Below are 19,405 nucleotides of genomic sequence, written 5' to 3'. Positions count from 1 at the left end.
TAACAGGTTTGCATTCATAACACATCCTTAGAATTAACGTTTAAATAGATCACAAGGTCCAAGTTAAATGATGATAAGAAAATGTTCAATATTAATCAAAATTGTTTTCATTTTTTAATTAAAAATTTTACATACAATCTTAGATAATCATTCGAAAATTAATGGATCGAAATTGGAAAAATTAAATGTTTTATTTGATAAAGATTGGTTTAAATGATTGAAAATGTTTTTTCGTTATTTACTACACCGTTTAAAACCAAAATAAAAAACAAAAATATTTAACACAACACCACCGGGACTTATATTTGTTCAAAAAGGAAAATTTATCTTGACAAAGAAAATAGCATGCAGTGGATTTTATTATATAATTTGAATAGGTTATCGCATTTATTATTAAAATACGGGTGAAAACAAGAGAGTATGATATTTGTTATTTTTTTAAAAAATACTTACTCTCGCAAACATAGTCCACAGTTAAATGTATTTGTTTAACCTTTTTCTGTCTTATATTCTGCACCATTTTAATATGAACATTCCAAATTGAGATATAACAAAATTAATTTTATCGTAAGAAGAAAAAAATAAAACTTTCACTGCTCGAAGTCTGCAGAACCTAAGACTATGCTAGTTTTATCCTCGGAGGAATTTGTGGCGTTCTATTTTTATTTGAACTGAAATTAATAGGTCATATTTTTCGTTCAAAATAAATGTGTTATAAATTAGTATTTTCACTACATCGAAAAATTACTTAACTTTCTAATACCACAAAAAATATTCCTCGAAAGTAAAGTCTAATTATTAGATAGTTTAAATAAATAAAATAAATTAACAAAAAATGTATGTTCCCGGCTTCTGCTCGAATCGTCATAAATTTTTAATACTATCTCTCTACAATAACATATCTTATCTGGAATGAAAAATCACAAGAGAAAGAATATTGATGTATGCTGAGTGTCTTACGAGTTCTTTGTGTTTTCAAATATCTTTATTTGTATTATTTTGAGAATAATAATGATAAATGTTAGTTTTTTTTTTTTAATTTCATATTCAAAAATATATTTTAAGTCAAAGTCACTGTGATATTAAACAAATTCATTAACTATCTCTTCTTTTATAATACTGTAACCAAAGGTGGGCAAGTTAATGAAAATAATTAATTGTGGTTAGTTAAGTTAATTCAATTAAATTGCCTTCAGTTAAAGTTAAAATTTAACAAAAAAAAAAGTAACTCGATAAGTTAAAAGTTAAGATAGAAAACAAAATTAACTTAACTCAATTACAAAAAAGTTAATTTTTCTAATATCATATGTTATACTTGTATTTATAACGAATACGCAGAATACTGAATTCAGTATATAAATATCTCGGACGACTTTTTGTTTTGTCCATTGGAAATCGTATTTACCAGCAGGTACCTGTGTTATTAATATCCAATTTTAACTTTACACTTTTAAAAGACTATGTTATTTATTTTTAAACCGGTTTTTAGAACTACACTATAGAGTTAAACCAAAAATCGAAAGAATAAGTTTTGTCTAATGGTTCCACGTGATAAAAAAAAAATTAAAATTAACTTAACTGTACAATAACGTTAATTAACTATAAAAAGCTAAGTTATAACAATAAAAAAATTAACTGAATAAGTTAATAAGTTAAAAACAAAAACAACTAACTAGTTAAGTTAAAAGTTTAAAAAAAATTAACTTTTTAACAAGTTAATGCCCACCATTGACTGTAACTAACATAATATTATATTTTACATATTATACCCTATAATATAGAAGAACATTATTTACTTATATTCAAATCTAAATACATTCAATATTTTAAATGTAGCATTATGAAAACGTTGACGCAAATTTATTACCAAAATAAATTAATGTGGACTTTAAAAAACATTAATATAAAACCAATATAATTCTCGTTTTACTCATAATATACTCGTATAAATAGTTTGTTTATATCGGTTAGTATTTTTACACCCTCCTGCATATAAAATTATATATATATGCATTTATATAGTCTTTTCGGTATTGCTCAGTATTCGAAATATAGTATATACTATTAAATTAAATTTATATATTTATACTACTTTATCGACAAAGACATAAAATGTTTATACTTAAATAACTTTGCATTCATATTCAATTATGTGGTACTTTAATTATTCAATAAATACGCCTTTTATTCGAAGTAAAATATATATATATATATATATATATATATATATATATAAAATGACACACAAATTATAATAATTGAATACTCTAATGCATTTAAAATTTACAGAAATAAAGTATAAGTGTTTTATTAATCCGTATAGAATATAAAGTTATAATATAAAAAAAAAAATCCGAGTATGTAAGTGCTTTTTAAAGAGTAACTGAAAAGAGAATGATTCATAATAATGATATACAACAATTATTGTCATCACAATACGTTCCAATTTATGTCTTATAATATTCAATAGACCAAGAATCAAAAAGTAAACTTCCGAATTTATAATTATAACATAAACATAGTAAAATGGTTCTTATGTGTATACAAATAAATTAACAAATTAAAGCTCGGTTACGAGTATAGTAGGTACTTTTTATTTAAGATATGCACCGCAAATGATTACTGTTATTCAATGTTGAATTCACTCAGGACAATTAATAAATAATCCGTCCAGTATCATTGTTTTAATATAATACTTATAACATAATTCAGTTAATTTTTCAATCGTTATCAGATTTTAATTTAAATCTCTTAAATATTTTGCTGCAACAATGACACTAAAATAAATTATCAAAAGTTTCATTTTTATCACTAACGTCATTTCAATGTATTATAATTTGTGTTTTGGGAAAAATAAACGTTTTATAAGAGCAAATTTTATCAAATTTATCAGGATGTTTGTTACTTATTAAATGCATTATTAACTTTTTAAATGAATAGAACCACCGTATATCCAAAGATATCCAAGTATTCATTGAATTGTATGTTCAATGTTCTTTTTGAGAAAATGCATTTTTTAATAACTTTAATTTAAATTCTATATGAAGTGAAAATTTGAAGAATAATTTAACTATTAATTTTTTTTTTCTTATCGTCTTACCGTCGAGAAGATGATTTTGCTCAGGTGGATATTTTTTATCACTTAAATTTTGTAAATTTTTGACAGTAACGTAATTAAACATTTTACAATTACAATTGATTATAAATATTTAATTTTTTTAAACCTAAAAACAATGAAGATAGCAATTTAAAATCATAAAACCTGTAAGTCGAATACGATTATATTCAAACTTAATTTTAGCAAAAATTTCAAATTAAAATTAAATAATATCTTTCATTTTTCAAAATATTATTTTAAGTGTCATTCATGCGAATTTTTATTATTTACATTACGCGATTATAACTCTAGCTATAACAATCTCATATAATATTTCATTTACATTTTTAGTATTATTTTATTATAGGCTGAATTTTAACAGCAGTTAGTTCATATGTGAAAGAACAGTATCTTTGAAAATATTTAATTGGTTGTTCGTGCTTTATTTTAATATTTTTACTTATATAATACTTTTTATACTAATTAGAAGTTTTGAATAGGGAAGCATTGTTTTTGAGGATAGGTCTTTTGTTGCCTTTGTCTATTTGTCTGTTGTAAAGCTTTTTCTTGCGTTTCAAAATAATTCTAAAATATCGCAATAAAGTTATTTTTAACAAATATTATTCATTCTATTCTTTATAAATGTTCATTAAAACTTAATCCTATCACGTTTACTACATTTATACTTTACAATAAAACTGCTTGATAAGTAATTTACTTTATTTAAACAAATGTATGTATAACTTTACTAATAAATATTATCAGCTAATCTCATTCATTACGAAGTTTAAATATTATTCGAAATATTGAAATATTAATTTATCAAACATTTACTGTACACTAAATATTATTAGCACGTTGTTACAGCAAATAAACAATAAGCAATAACATCTTATTACAATTATAAATTGTTTTACAGGATTATGAGGTTGACTTATACCTTCGACAAAAATGGCAAGATGCGAGGTTACAACACCCGGATATCACAGAATCTTTGGACCTAAATGATCCGAATTTAGTCAAAGCCATTTGGAAACCAGAAGTGTATTTTCCAAATGCGAAACACGCAGAATTTCAATTCGTTACTGTGCCCAATGTTTTGATACGCATCAAACCTGATGGCGATATACTTTATATGCTCAGGTACGTTAAAAACAAGTATAATATATGTTTATACCGTACACGAAAGTTTATCGAACGTTCCGTTTTACGTAATATTCGCCCTCTCGAAAGTAAATTCATGAATCTATCCGAAGCATTTTAACGTAATGTAAATTGAAATGTAATTCAAAAATAATTACCCCAAAAACAATACGTCCATTATGGTATGTTATTATTTATTTTAACATTTGTCCATAGATAGAAATATGGAGTACGTAAATGAACATTAATTATTTTGCTTCCATAATTTAATGAAAATAAACGTTAAAGGGTAATACGATTTGACAGTAGAAATAATAATTAAATATTTAGGCTAATTTAATAATGTTCATTCTAATTAAAATCATTTTCAAAAAAAAGTTAATGTCATGACAAATAATATACAAATTTTAAAACTTTATAGTAAAGTAAATTAATTTGATCACGATTGATTTTATACGGCTTCGATGTGAAATATTAAAGTGTTCGACTTAAATACAAATTAAAAAACTAAAAACTGATGGGAAATTCAAATTTGTATAAAATTATGTAAAACTGTTTTTATAAGTTTATGTTTTACCAGTATAATTAACACAAAGTGTAAATACATTAATACTAGTTATTAATAAGAAACTCTATGAATCCGGTAATTTAGAATAGTAATTTTTCTATTATTTACCAAAGTTCAATATACGTTTCGGCAGTTTTTAAGTGTATACAATTTCAAAGTGTTTGACGATTTTGGTTGTATTATTTTAGTCTATAATTTAAGATACTATACGAAGCGAAGAATGTATTGATTTTACAATGATGTTTAATTTTTCGATTCTAAGGAAAGCGAGGAATGTATTGATTTTACAATCATGTTTTTATTTCCTATAGCCAATCTTTTATAATATGATAAGCTGCACCAAATTTTTCACATAGTATCTCATTAGATTGAAAATTGAATTCAAATTCGAATATACGTCATGACATTTTGATTTTCGGGCAGTTTTTTCGAAAATTGGACACTATATTAGATTTCGTCGAAGAAGTGTATCCATCATTATAACAAACAAACAAAAATGTAATGAACTTGAGTAAACTACAATAAATTAAGCTCAAATATCATAAAATATAGGATGATTCACTGGTAATTAATTTAAGTTACAATCTAAAAATATAGAAAAATCATATGAATTCAATTTTACAATGTGCATATTATATATTTTACTTGTCAAGATTTTTCTCTAATATTAATTAATTCGAATCAATTTCATTCAATAAATATTGTGAGCAACAAGACTGAGGTCAAATAATCGGCTATAGTGTCAAAATTTATTATCCTATGGAAATACGAGATTTGTCATTTTAGAAAGTAAATGAATTTCACGTAAAAATATTTTAAAAAATATATCAAAACACACCATACAGCAATTATTATATAACAAATAAGAAATTAGTTCACGCACAGAAAAGGATAGTTGGAGTTTAAAATTCATATGACCAAGACTGGGAAAGTTAACAATTTTTTTTAACTCGTTAAGTTATTTTAAAATAATAAAGTTAAGTTAGATTAAAAATTACTTATATTTTTTCATTAACTTATTAAGTTAAAAGTTAACTTTGAAAAAAGTAACTTAAGTTTTGTGATTAATACCCCATGGACACTCGCTCTCATGGTATTTACTATTTTCACAGAATATTCTTAGGATTTCCATGGGTTTATAGTGTTTATATAATAACAATGTTATAAAAATATAATGATAAAATATAGCCCATATAATGACTAATAGTTATATTATAAAACTCATGAATAGTGAACGTTAATATTTTTTAAAAATATTAGATTATATTAGGTTATGACAAAGATTATGTCGCAGTAGTTAGCAACAATTTCTAATCGACGTCACTGCGGTTAATCTGCGACTCAAGTCATTACAGCTCCGGATGGATGACCACATACGTTCATAGTGATGACAAAGTTTTAACCACAATAACGCGTCAATATAGTTCTGGCCAATACTGTCAACTGTCGCGAGTGAGCAAAAAAACAAATCTTAAAAATATGTAAATTCAACAAATAAAATTCTACTAAACGTTTGAAGCGATTTTTTCCATATTATTCGGTTATTGTTCGAGATAGGATAATATCCTGTTTATTAAGTAATTAATATACATAAAATACAACAATTTAAATTCTCGCGGTAGTTTATGGACCCGTAAATCAGTTACTATATATGTTACTATATATAGTTACTATATATCAGTACTATACATGCGCTGCGTTATTTGAATAATTGAATAAATGGTTTCCAAATTAAAGCGTACTTCAGTAACACAACAATATTCTATTATATTAGGTATCACAAACTTTTACTAACGCTGTCATTAAACTATAGGGAAATAATAAATAACCGGACGCAGTACCCAATGGTTTCGCTCTTCGGAAAGAACGACCGCTTTGAGAAAATAAACCTGCACCACTCCTTCCTTATATTGTACAATTCCTAACCTAACCTAACCTAACCTACAGCTGTATGTGCTAAAACATTTTAAACCAACCAGTAGCATAAACATTATATATTATCAATTTAATACGCGTAAATAATAAATTGTACATTGATCTGTTACATCAGTGGTGGCCAAACTACGGCCCGCGGGCCAACTCCAGCCCGCCATCATTTAATATCTGGCCAGCGAAAGTCTTCTATATTACAGCACTTATTTGTATAACTGTAATATTTTGCATTTACGTAAAAAAAAATTTAGAATGCATTTTTTTATGGTCCGCGATAAAAAAAAAGTTATTTTTTATGGCCCGAGGAAAAACAAAAGTTTGGCCACCACTGTGTTACATGATTCCCTTCAGTTTCATAACCATACCAATTTATCATTATTCAAATCTAAATTTATGTATCCATAAATTCACGCTTCCCTCGTCATGTTACTCTTTTTAGTCATCTCCGATTTACCATACGTTATGCACATAACATTTTCTACGCACCAAAGTTGCTATAATTTTTGCTTCGAGCTTCCTGTCACAATTATTATTTCCGTGTATTATATACTTTTCTATCATACAGCTTAACGCTTATATTTTATTTATGTCCATGAACACTTTGGTACTGTCAATTAGTAGATGAGCTCCTCATACATGTCAAATAATCATACTGCATCGAATTAAAAACTAAACCACCTTGTATTGAATGAAATTCCACAACAGAAAACATTTTTACGATTTCAAATTTAAAGAACATAATCTATAAATTATAATTTCAAATTAAAATTGTTAAACTTGAATTTCCTCTGATGTAAATATATATATATATATATATATATACTTACAATAATTTGTATATATGATAAATTATTATAATATAATTAAAATTAAATCAATTTAGTACTTACAGATTTTATTTATCACCGAACTATTTATGAACAATTTCTTAATAAAAACTGTTTTACGTTTACGATTTAGTAAAGAGAAATAGTATTCGATAATTTTAAGAAAGTTGTATTGAACTAATAAATAATTTTTGAAAACCGATGGTAATTTAATTATTTTAAAATTTTCAAAGTACGACCAATTTTCAAAAGTAATATACATATCATAATTATATATTTTATTCTAATGTTATTTGGTTATTAGTTTAATTTTTTTTTAAATATTTACTTTGTAAAAGGATTAATACATCAATATATAAATCATATACTTAAAATAGGTGTACGTATTATATAGAGTAAAAATTATTTGTGAAATAAATAGCTCATAACCAGATGCTTTTTAATGTGGGTATTTTTTAAAGGAATTCGATATAAATAAAAAATACTAATGAAATTTATCTCAAGTTAAAACAATAATAAAATATTACCAGTATATCCAAACCACTTTCTCTATTCGTGACGTTAAACAAAACAATCTCTAATACAGTTATAAATATCACTTGATCTACATAAATGGTGGCCAAACTTTATTTTTACCTCGGGCCATAAAAAAACATCTTTTTTTTACCATGAGCCATAAAAAAATTTATTGTATTTTTTCAATTTTCTTTTTACGTAAATGTAAAATTTTACAGTTACGAAAATAAATGTTGCAATGTAGAATACTTTCACGGGCCAGATATTCAATGATGGTGGGCCGGAGTTGGCCCGCAGGCCATAGTTTAGCCACCACTGATCTACATAGTAAAATTGTTTATGTTAATCAACACTGCAATACACAATATTCATAACATGAACAATGAATACAACGCACATCTCGTGAAAGAAGATTTTGAATTCTTGTGTTACTTTAAATATTTACCTTAATTTGTTTTTCAAAATTTCCAAGTTCAACCGAAATAAACTTAAATCATTATTTCTTAAGCAATTTCCTATTGGTTAATTAGACCATTATTACTTCATGGTCTAATGCTCTGGTACATTTATTACTTATACTGCACTAAAATTGTACAGAAAATCACTTGACCTTAGATTTACGAGTAAGATCACAAGTAGTATAGCCAATTTGCTCTCATGAAAAATAATAAGATAACGATTTTTTTCTTCTAATCATACATTTTTCTGGTCGTTAATATACATCAAGTAATTCTTTTAAAATTGATAATCCAAGAAAAATGGTACTAAAACTCGGTTGTTTTTCGATTGCCTTAGTAGTTTTCCAAGTGTTAACGGAAAAAATTAAATAAGAACTTTAAAATAATAATGTAACATTTCTTCTCGAACATTAAGTAATACACTTTAATTTCTACATACCTAACTTTTCCATTATTTTTAATCGAAAATATCACTGTACACTTATTTAAAAAAATACTCATAAATTAATTACGACCCTGGAATCCACTCAGAGTATATGTAAGTTTTAATAAATACAATAAATTATTGTTTAATATGATTGTGCAACCTGATCATGTTCAGCAATCAAAAGTAATAAAATATTTCGTTCGTGTCAACCGAAAAATTGGATAACACTAGAACTCCTAGAAAAAAAAAATTAAATCTATATTCGTATCATGTAATAAGTATGCAAATACTAATTAGTCGATCCACTCACACTAAAGATAATTTTTTTTCGACGTTAAATAATAATATTGCTGAATATGGCTTGAATCAAGCCTACTTGAAATAAATTCAACCGTTCTGTTTAAAATACAAGTATTATAATTTAATATTTTAAAAAGTTATCGACGAAATTTGATTGTATTTAAACATGCAATAACATGCGTTAAAATATTCAAAACGACCTAGAATTTCATATGGAAAAACCTCTTAAAAAAAAGCCATGCCTTTCAACCATAAGACGCAAACAGTGATGGACTGGTCAGGGAGACAAAAGAGCAAACAACTCCGGGGCTCTCAACCGTATCATATTAATTCAAATTAAATTTACTTGTACACTAAATGTAATGTATATTTTCTGTTTTTTTTTTGTATACATATATATATATATATATAGAACATTATTGTACAAAAATTACAAAAAATATGAATTCAGCTCTATGGATAAAAAATATTTATTAGTTACAATGTAAAAATAAAAGGTCCAGTTTATTAACCCCCTGGCCCTTGGCCCCTAACCCAGTCCGTCAGTGGACGTCAACCAATCAGAATTGTCATTAATTTTATCCTACTATTAAATACACTGCAAAAAAAAACTCGATTTGTTTGCTTTGAAGTCCATCTGCAGACGCCATTTCTTTCCGAGGTGAACAAAATGCTACTTTCTTTGTTTTTCGTTGTTTTCAGAATATTAGAATCAATTAAAAACAGTTTTCGTTGATATTTATTATTATTCATATTAAATTATTATTCATATTATTCATATTACTAATCGAAAACAATAATCCAATGTCTATACTTCCATGAATATTGATCTTCCAAGAACCAACCGTATCGCACTGCAGTGATTTCCAGTGAACACAAGCCTGTCCAAATGATGCCTTTCCAAAATACGGGACTTTCTCCGAAAATAATTTCTTAAGCTAAAATATCTATAAAATGTTCTATTTCTTATCGATACAGTTAACGATTGATTAAAAAAATGTTTTACATATATACCATCAAAGATAATCATATATTTTTTCTTTTATAACTATTTTAGTACAGCATAATATTTTGACTGTGAAGTATATTTATTTTTTGGCTTTGGTATAAATCTATTAAAATTAAATACAAAATCATGATTATAGAAGTATATACAACCAACGAAAATTAAATTGTTGTACTTTAGTTATGGTAATGAATATTTCCCGAAATTCAAGTTTTAATCTAAAAACTCGAACTGTAATCTTTCCAAAAAAAAAATAAAAAAATATCCAATTTGTAATCTATCAAAATACCTGTCTAAACATTATACATTCAAGGGTATCCTCGAGCGAAAATATCATACTGTCAAAAATACCAAGAAGAATGAACTTGACCGATGTCTATATTTCCTTCAAATGCTGAAATCAAAATGTTGTTACAGGTCTAAAATAATAAAGTAAAATATCTATACGAGTATACAATATAGAAAATATGTTATTATTTTAATAGAATTTTTTTTTCTCAAAGTAATATTTTTGTCGTGCACTTTAGTACAACTTGAAAAAATAAAAATTTACGATTACACATAAGTTTGATACATAAATATGATTAAGTAATCAATAAACTTGTTTTTTAGCTGTAGTAAGCGGATTTCACATTATTATTGAATTCGGATTTCGCATTATTATTGAATTATTTTTCGGTCACCACACGAATAGGCACGTTGGATCCATTTTTTGTTTTACGGTCAGGTTTATAATACGGTGTTTCAACATCCCCGACGTGAAGGATACGCTCGGGAAACAATTATTTATCGGCAGCATTACGTACGCAGCGGACGTTGTGTTGAAATTATATATGTATGATATTCTTACAAATCAGATACAAGCGTAGCCCGATGGTATGTTTAAATCCCTATCGGGAACGATACGACGGCCACGCAATGCACGGGTGTGAAATCAAATTTAAATTCGTGTAATATTATAGATACTTTATTCGCACCTGAGTAAAACCGCCTTTGATCGATGAATTGAAACGAACCCACTGGAAATCGTTCAATCAAAGCACCATTGCGTTACCGATGGGCGTGCGAGTCTGCTTCACGGTGTTATAGTTTCCGCACAACTTCCTGGGTACGACTTTTACCAACCGACTACACACGTACCGTGAATCCATCTCGTCCGCGATCCATTTCGATCCTTCGTATCTATTCGCTATCGACTTATCGTATTTAGGTTGAGATAGCAATTTGTTAAATTTTTAAAATAGTAACGATTTTAAACAGTCGCAAAAGGAATCACTGAAATGCGCTATATTGATACAAATAAGTTAAGCGTCTGGAACAATTCGTTTTTCAGAAGCAGAAACAGTTTTACGTTTTAATATTAATCGTAGACGAGCCATGAGCAAATCACTGATTCTGACATTACGAGTATCTATTTAAACCCGTCTCGGATGGGTGACCAGCCGAAAATTATAAGCGACACACCACGCGCCGTGTCGCATAACTTTTAAATTAAATTTTCTTGTAACTATCACAACAAAATGGAATCGGACCATAAATCTCCTTATCTTAAGAAGAAAAAATATTTGCATAAAACGGAGGAGAATCTTTTTTGAAATCGACCCGCAAACTAGGTCATAAAAAAATCGATACGGAATCAAAACTTCTGAATCCATCGGTTCCGATGAAAAATTAATATGAGGTAACGAAAATGTATTAAAAGGTTTCTTAAACATTAATAACAGTATAAAACAAAACAATAAATAAACATTTTGCTTTAATTATATATAATTACTATTATAGTTTATTATCATATACTATTTTTCATCGACGATTGTCTTATAAATAACTTACCATAACATTTTTCACTAAACATATTATTATCAAATTGCATACGGAGATAAATAGTGGAATTATAATATATTTTACCCCTCCATATTTTACGTTTATAATAAACCTTTGAAATATAATACACAAAAAACTATGTTAAAACCGCATTGTATAAATGTGGATATAAAGCAAATATAATTGTAAATTTGCTTTAATCAGATTTCAATTTTATTTGATAATTAATGAGAAATTGAAGAGTTCCCTTTTAATTAATAATCAGCATATTTTTGTTAATAAAAAAAAATGGTATCCATCGTTCATAATACCTCTCATATACCTTCACATACCTCTCTCTCACCCACTGCTATTGAATTTCCCCTTTATTTTTCATTGTTTAGAGTGCACGACCATACAATCCTTATAGTTACTCAACAGAAAATTTACCATTTCCAATGAATCCAATAAATTAAAATTTTTATTTCGGTGACAAATATTCACGTAAACTAATTCTTAATAATTTATAAAATACCGTAAGTATTCTTCAAGGAATGCGTCTCGGAGTCGGGAAGAAATAAAAACAATAATTATACAGGTGGTATGTTTTAATATTACCAGGATAGGTCCATATGGTTACCAAATAAAAACTCGGCGAGCCACGTGCAAAATGCACACTATTAATTTAAAACAATTCAAATAACAGGGAAAGTATGTTTATTTTTAAGAACTAAAGGAACGGGAAGGTAATTAATAGTACCGGATACCAGTAATCTTTGCTATCCAACGCTGAGTAGGTACAGTTAGATAAATAAAAGAACATTGTGTACGACTGGTTCACAAGCATGATATTCAACGAGATTTATGTAGAGGAATATGTTGTATTGTTAAACATATACCTGCCACCATAATGTACATCGAAAGCCCAATCCATTTCCACATCAAACGGATTTCGTTTTATAGAATATCTTGTATACGTGATATTTTATCAGTTTGGGCGCTACTGAGATGTTTTACTCATATTTTTACTTTTATAAAAAGTTCATTTTTACTACGCTTGTATTATATTTATATCCATTATTTTTTCTACAATAAATATTTGTATTTCTTATAAAAATAATTTATAAATGGGCTCTGAACCTTTTCAATTAAATCTACAAAAATAACACGCATTCAGATAAAATCCTTTATCGCTATCCAATGGGCAATATGTACAACTCTGGGATTGGTGGAGGTGCCGAGATAAAAGTAAACATGCTCGTTGGTTCGTGTGCACTTTTCGAAAATATTTTTATTGATATTTTTATATATTTGCTTAAAATATATTATTTTCAAACGCTAACCGATTTTGAACTTAAAAAGCGCAATATTGTTGTAACGAGAAAATCTGGTACCCTGTGTTAACCTATTTACTCATTGTATTATGTCATGTATACAGATTGTAAATATAGTTTATACAAAAAAAAATACATATAAGTATAAAACGAGAAAATCATTTTTATTTCGATACAATATTGTTCCTATTTGATTTCAATATTGTTGATAAACTCTGTTGGTTGCGAACAAATATTTTTGATCTCGAATTTAAAATGTTAAGTTCTGCGCTATTTGCTAACTTGAATGTATCCATTATTGATAAGAACATAAGCTTTCAAGATCTAATAGCAAATTTACGTGTAATTATTACCTATTATTAAGTTCACTGGTGTTTGATAATTAACTCCGTGTGGTTTACCACATAGATGCGCTCCGTTAATATTACTATATAAGCCGACCAAAGCACATCCTTAACAGAAAATTACATAATATATATATATATATATATATATATATATCATGATTAAAATATATCTAGTACATATAAATCGGTCTCGAAGTGGAGTTCGATTGCAAAGCACAATATAAATACTATATTTCATATAGTTCAATTCATACTATCAACTCGAACGAAACTAATTTCATTTAACTGCTCCAACCAAATTACAATAAGATAATTATTACATTTTTATTCGTCCATTAATATTCTTTTTTTAAAAAAATATATTTAAAACAGTTATTCCTATGTAATTTTTAAATGAAAATCATTCATTCGTCCTATATTTAATATAAATGAATTTAAAATCCGGAAGGTTTTAAAAAGTGTCAAAGAGTATTATTTTTAATTGCTTTTTAAGCATTTTGAAAAGAATATTTATTATTCCTTATTCTAGCGTGTTCACGGTATTCAACATATAGCTATTTCTTCCGCACTACTCGTTAGCCATCCGCTAAAAACACTCCAGTCCGGTGTACAATAATAATTCATTCCCATATCCTTTTTAAACTGATATATGTACGGCATTCCTTCTCATCTTAAAAGTACATTTACCTACCACGTGTTCAATCAAATGATGCAGTTTCCACTGTATCCCATATAAAGTAACTCGCACGACCAATCATCATTTCTCGTATATATATATATATTCATTGTGTGTCTCATCAAAGTTCATATTTCATCGATTGAAATCAATAACTCTACGTGTCGTTTTTTTCGGCTAAACTATTCGTTTGATGCTATTCCAGTGACGTATTTCCAATAAGCTCTGAAGTGGGCACGTCGGTTAATCTCTATTATTATGGTATTTACATTATATTAAAATGTTTTCTTCCGTTCGTTTGATTGCGAAACATCTAATCTCAACTGTGTAATAATATTGAAGAATAAGAGCAGTTGATTAGCCAAATTAAATTATACTTTACTTTGATTTATGTATAAAATAAAAATAAAAACATCTGTCGGGCGTTAGTTAGAGGGAGCGAGAGATATGGAAAAAAGTAAACATTAATTTAAAAAACGAGTACACACTTCAAAAACATTAAATACTTTGAACGTTTTTGAGCTATTTATAAACTTTGGTAGATTGTTTTCTATCTTAAATGAAAAAAATTCGTTTTACTTCACATTTTTTCATTAAAATATATTCATCAAATATAAACATAAAAATAAAATAAAATATGACCTTTGCTTCTCATCATAAGTTCACAAACGTTTAAGCCTTACCATACAGTATTACACTATTACTATGTTATTATACTATTGCGACGGCGTTCATAATTTATTTGAATGTTGTTGAATAATTACGATTACCAATAAATAATTTATGTACAAATAAAAAATGAATAAAAACAATTATAATCGTATTTATTTTTTTCAGACTGAAGTTAACATTTTCATGCATGATGGACCTATCTAAATTTCCATTGGATAACCAGGTTTGCACGATGGAGGTTGCTAGCTGTAAGTTTTGTAATCATATTTTACTGTAATATGGTTTTTTTGATAAAAAAAACATGTGTTGCAAAAAATGCGAATTCTCGACTCAAAACCAAATGTACAAATTATAATTTAACATTTATGATTCGTGAAATACGTTTCAACTGTCACTGAAATAATCAGTATCGGTCTGGTCCACACAGAAACCAATGGAACATTCCCTCGGGCCCTTACCATATGTCAAATCTACATCCGTAGAGGATTATCATTGGTTTTCTCATTGTGCCGTTATATAAATCATTAGATAATTATTACAATCGAATGTTGTGTAAAAAAAAATGTATAATTTTTTTTTATGTGTTTAACCAGCGGTGAATGTTATAAATTATATTGTTTTACCACTATTATCGGATTCCAACTCCGCTAAATAGAAATTTTTGCCAACACTATAACCTCCACACGTTTATTATAAAAACATTCCTACAATCTGTTCTAAACATTATTATCATCATCAGTACACCAAATCGACAGTAAAAATATAAATCACTGTACTCTAGAAATATTCCTGTGTTATAATATTAATAGTTAAACGAAATTTTAATTTAATCGATAACCGTTAAAATTTATCTGATTAACAAAAAAATTTGTTGAGTACAATTTTTAAATAACAGTAGTAAATATAATTTTTTGTTATGATTTTTTAATAAAAAAATAAAAATTCGATTATATGATCTAGACCAAATTTTTTCAATATATTTTTCATATTATATTTTTTTGAGAAAACATTCTGCTAGAAAACAATGGCCAATAAAAATAAATTTATATTTATTTTTATTGAGGAAGATACATGATTTATTTTAACAATAGCTTTGAATTATATTATTTTAATTTCTTAATTTTATTTAAGTTTAAAAATATATTCCTATATAATTGTTTTTTCTATCATATAAATGGGCTATAAAAAAGAAAAAATCAACTGCATAAATACTTGAAAATCAACAGTAAAAATATAAAATGTTGAATTCATATTTCTTACCGATTAACTGAACTCGATATTAAAAAAGAGTTACATACGTCAAAACTGCATGAATATCTGAATAATTTAGCTTAATTTATATTTCATATTTATTTTATTAATAACACCATAGTTATATATCAAATAACATGATTTTCAATCTAAAAGAAGAAATAAAAATAATTTTCTTTCGGTGAATATGGATATTTGAATAATATATTACCCAGTTAAATGGTTCTTTACTATGAAAAATGATAAATTACAACTGATTAATGTATACGTAAATATATGACTAATATTAGAGGTATTTTTTTTCTAAATTGCATCATGTCAAATGGTATTAAAAGAAAAAAAAATCGTAATTTAATTCAAAATTAATAATCCTGAATAATTTGGAAAACAGATTTTCTTCACTGTTTTCCTTATAAACCACACAATTTCATCTAATTGACGGTAACATATTGTAGCATCACACATAAGTGCTGGCGCTGAGTATATATATATATATATATATATATATATATATATATATAAGGTTTAATATACTCTACCATCATCCGTCACGAGTATTTATTATACATCGAATTCGAGTGGAAAAATATGCAGCATTCGATAAAGGTTTCGGACAAATTTCGATTTCGTGTACTCGTATTAACGATTTCAAATCATATAAGGTGTCCGTTTTCCATCGTCACCACGTCACTGCAGTCACGATTTGTTGTACCACGATAAATTATGCGTGAAAAATGTAACCATGAGTCCAGTAACTGTATGTAAACTTTGAATTCAGTGGAAGAAGCGGACAGCTACAAAAAAAAAACAAGAGCGTCTAGAGACAGCGCCTCTTATCTGCACTATTATTATCAGTATTACACTATCACTACAGTTGCCTTATCACATAATCGGTTGATTACATTTAAATATTATATTTAAACAAACAGCCATAATTTTATATTATTTAATAATTATATTAATTGTAATATATTAATTATTTAGTATTATTAATGTATATAGTACAAACTACAATGTCATCAAGTGAAGAATTAGAAGTAATAAATTTAAAATTTTGTTCTCTTCAAGGTAATTATTTAAAAAATTCATAATAATATGTAAAACCAGTCTTGTTTGTAAAGTATTTGTAAATTATTTGAATATATATTCTCTCATATACTCATTACCACCCAATCCAAAACTGTCAAATATTAGCGGGGCAAAAAATATTATATTCTAATAATCTTATAGTATTTAAATACAAAATAAAAGTATTTTTCACAAGACTACAAGACTAAACTGTGTAAGATATCTATATTCAATTAAAATGTACTGTAGAGTGAATCTTGTATGTATTATATTCAATTACTTAAGAAACTAAAGTACTAAATTATATTTTGAAATTATACCTATATAATATTTACTTATTATTATAATTATAGGTAAAATTGAAAGTAGAATCCCACCAAATGTAATAATTAATCAGTTACGAAATAAAACTGATTATAATATTGAAAAAAAAATATTACAAGGAAAGACATATATAACATTTCTAATTCTTTACTTGATGACATTGTACTTTGTAATATATAAATTAATTATACTATATAATTAATATAATTATTAAATAATATAAACTCCATGACTGTTTGTTTAAATATAATCAACCGATTATATGATAAGGCAACTGTAGTGATAGTGTAATTACTGATAATAATAGTGCAGATAAGAAGAACTGTTTCTAGATGCTCTTAAAAAAAACCCCCCCCATCAATCTTTATCAAATAACTTATCACATTATTATTATCCGTATTATGATGTTATACAATAGTATGCACCTTAAAACTTATAAGATAAAAACGAATGAATACGACGACTACAAACGATCATAACTTGAAAATGAAATTTGACCGATAAATCTCATTTTTGTTTTTAACAAATATTAATTCTACGCATAACTTAACAGACTTAAAGCGCAATCGGTGCAGTGTATGATAGATTGTAAGTGTATTATAATACACTGGCTCCGAAGTAGTTGTATGCGCGTATGGTGCACAAAGGACGCGGTTCCTGTATTTATTACGGCCAAAGTACGTATCGTGTGAGAAGTATTACAGTTTCAAAATAGTTATGAACAATAATAAACGAAAAATTCAAAAAATGCTTGTAAATCGTGTGGAAATTTTAAAAAATTCAAAAACTTCATACGCCACCAGCACGGTCAATTGACTGTGATAAAAATATTATGTACGCTCGTCTAAATACTGTACTCGAATACGTCTTTATTGAATGTAAACGTGCAATTTTTTTTCTGTTTCGATCAAATATATTTCGAAACGTTTTTCTCTCGTTGTTTACTGGGCTTACTGCACTCAAAAAGAGTACTTAACAGAAGTATTTTCTATTCTTAAAATATCTGACCGTATTCCAAAGTTGTTCTCCTTCTCGACTTTTACTCATAAGTGCCTTTTTATAGCGTCCAATGTTGATTCTTCACCGTGCTTATAGTGTACTGAAGTTTCAGTTTTATTGCCGTTCATATATCAGTTCCAGAAAACATAGGTCAGACGACTCGAAGACCGATCTATGTGTCATGTTATAACATTATAATAAACAGACATGTTGGAACTCAAAAAAAATAGACTATGCAATAACGCAATTTGGTTTGTATAATCATCCACACACTTGATACATTTCGTAACAATTTTGTAACAAGGAATAATATTTGCATTTGGAAGTAAAAGAATAAACGAGTTTGGGGATAGTTGGTTCCGAGTTGTTGATTGAAGCGCACGGTTGATTACAGTCCTGTTATTCGGCTGTTCGGACGTGAGATTCGTGGCTGATCGAGTAGCTTTGAATGCGGCTACGGGGTCAATTAACTATGTTGCACTTGTGTGGTCGAAGAAAAATAGGCATCGACACATGTCGACAGTTCAATAACAGTGGAATGGGGAAAAATACGAACATTCGGAAGAATATAACCTTACATTTTCGATGTAAGCAGTCCGGTATATTCGGCACACGAGTAACAGCATCCGAATGGAAAACATAAACACCAAAATGAGA

At 27.0% G+C, this 19,405-nt stretch overlaps 1 protein-coding gene across 2 annotated transcripts in view; it reads left to right on the top strand.

Moving 5' to 3' along the window:
* The window catches only part of LOC112684307 (glycine receptor subunit beta-type 4-like), a 218,629-nt gene that overhangs the window by 178,472 nt on the left and 20,752 nt on the right, over positions 1–19,405 (top strand). For both annotated transcript variants that reach the window (XM_025555752.1, XM_025555753.1), the window contains 2 exons: positions 4,017–4,240; positions 15,272–15,354. In XM_025555752.1, coding sequence (XP_025411537.1) covers positions 4,017–4,240; positions 15,272–15,354 — 307 coding nt within the window. The remainder of the gene's footprint in view (positions 1–4,016; positions 4,241–15,271; positions 15,355–19,405) is intronic.

This window comes from Sipha flava, unplaced genomic scaffold (assembly GCF_003268045.1).
Source record: "Sipha flava isolate LNK unplaced genomic scaffold, YSA_version1 248_pilon_pilon, whole genome shotgun sequence".
In the NCBI taxonomy this organism is placed as follows: Eukaryota; Metazoa; Arthropoda; class Insecta; order Hemiptera; family Aphididae; genus Sipha; species Sipha flava.
Note: the sequence above shows the minus strand (reverse complement) of the source record. Positions and strands in the feature narration are given on the sequence as shown.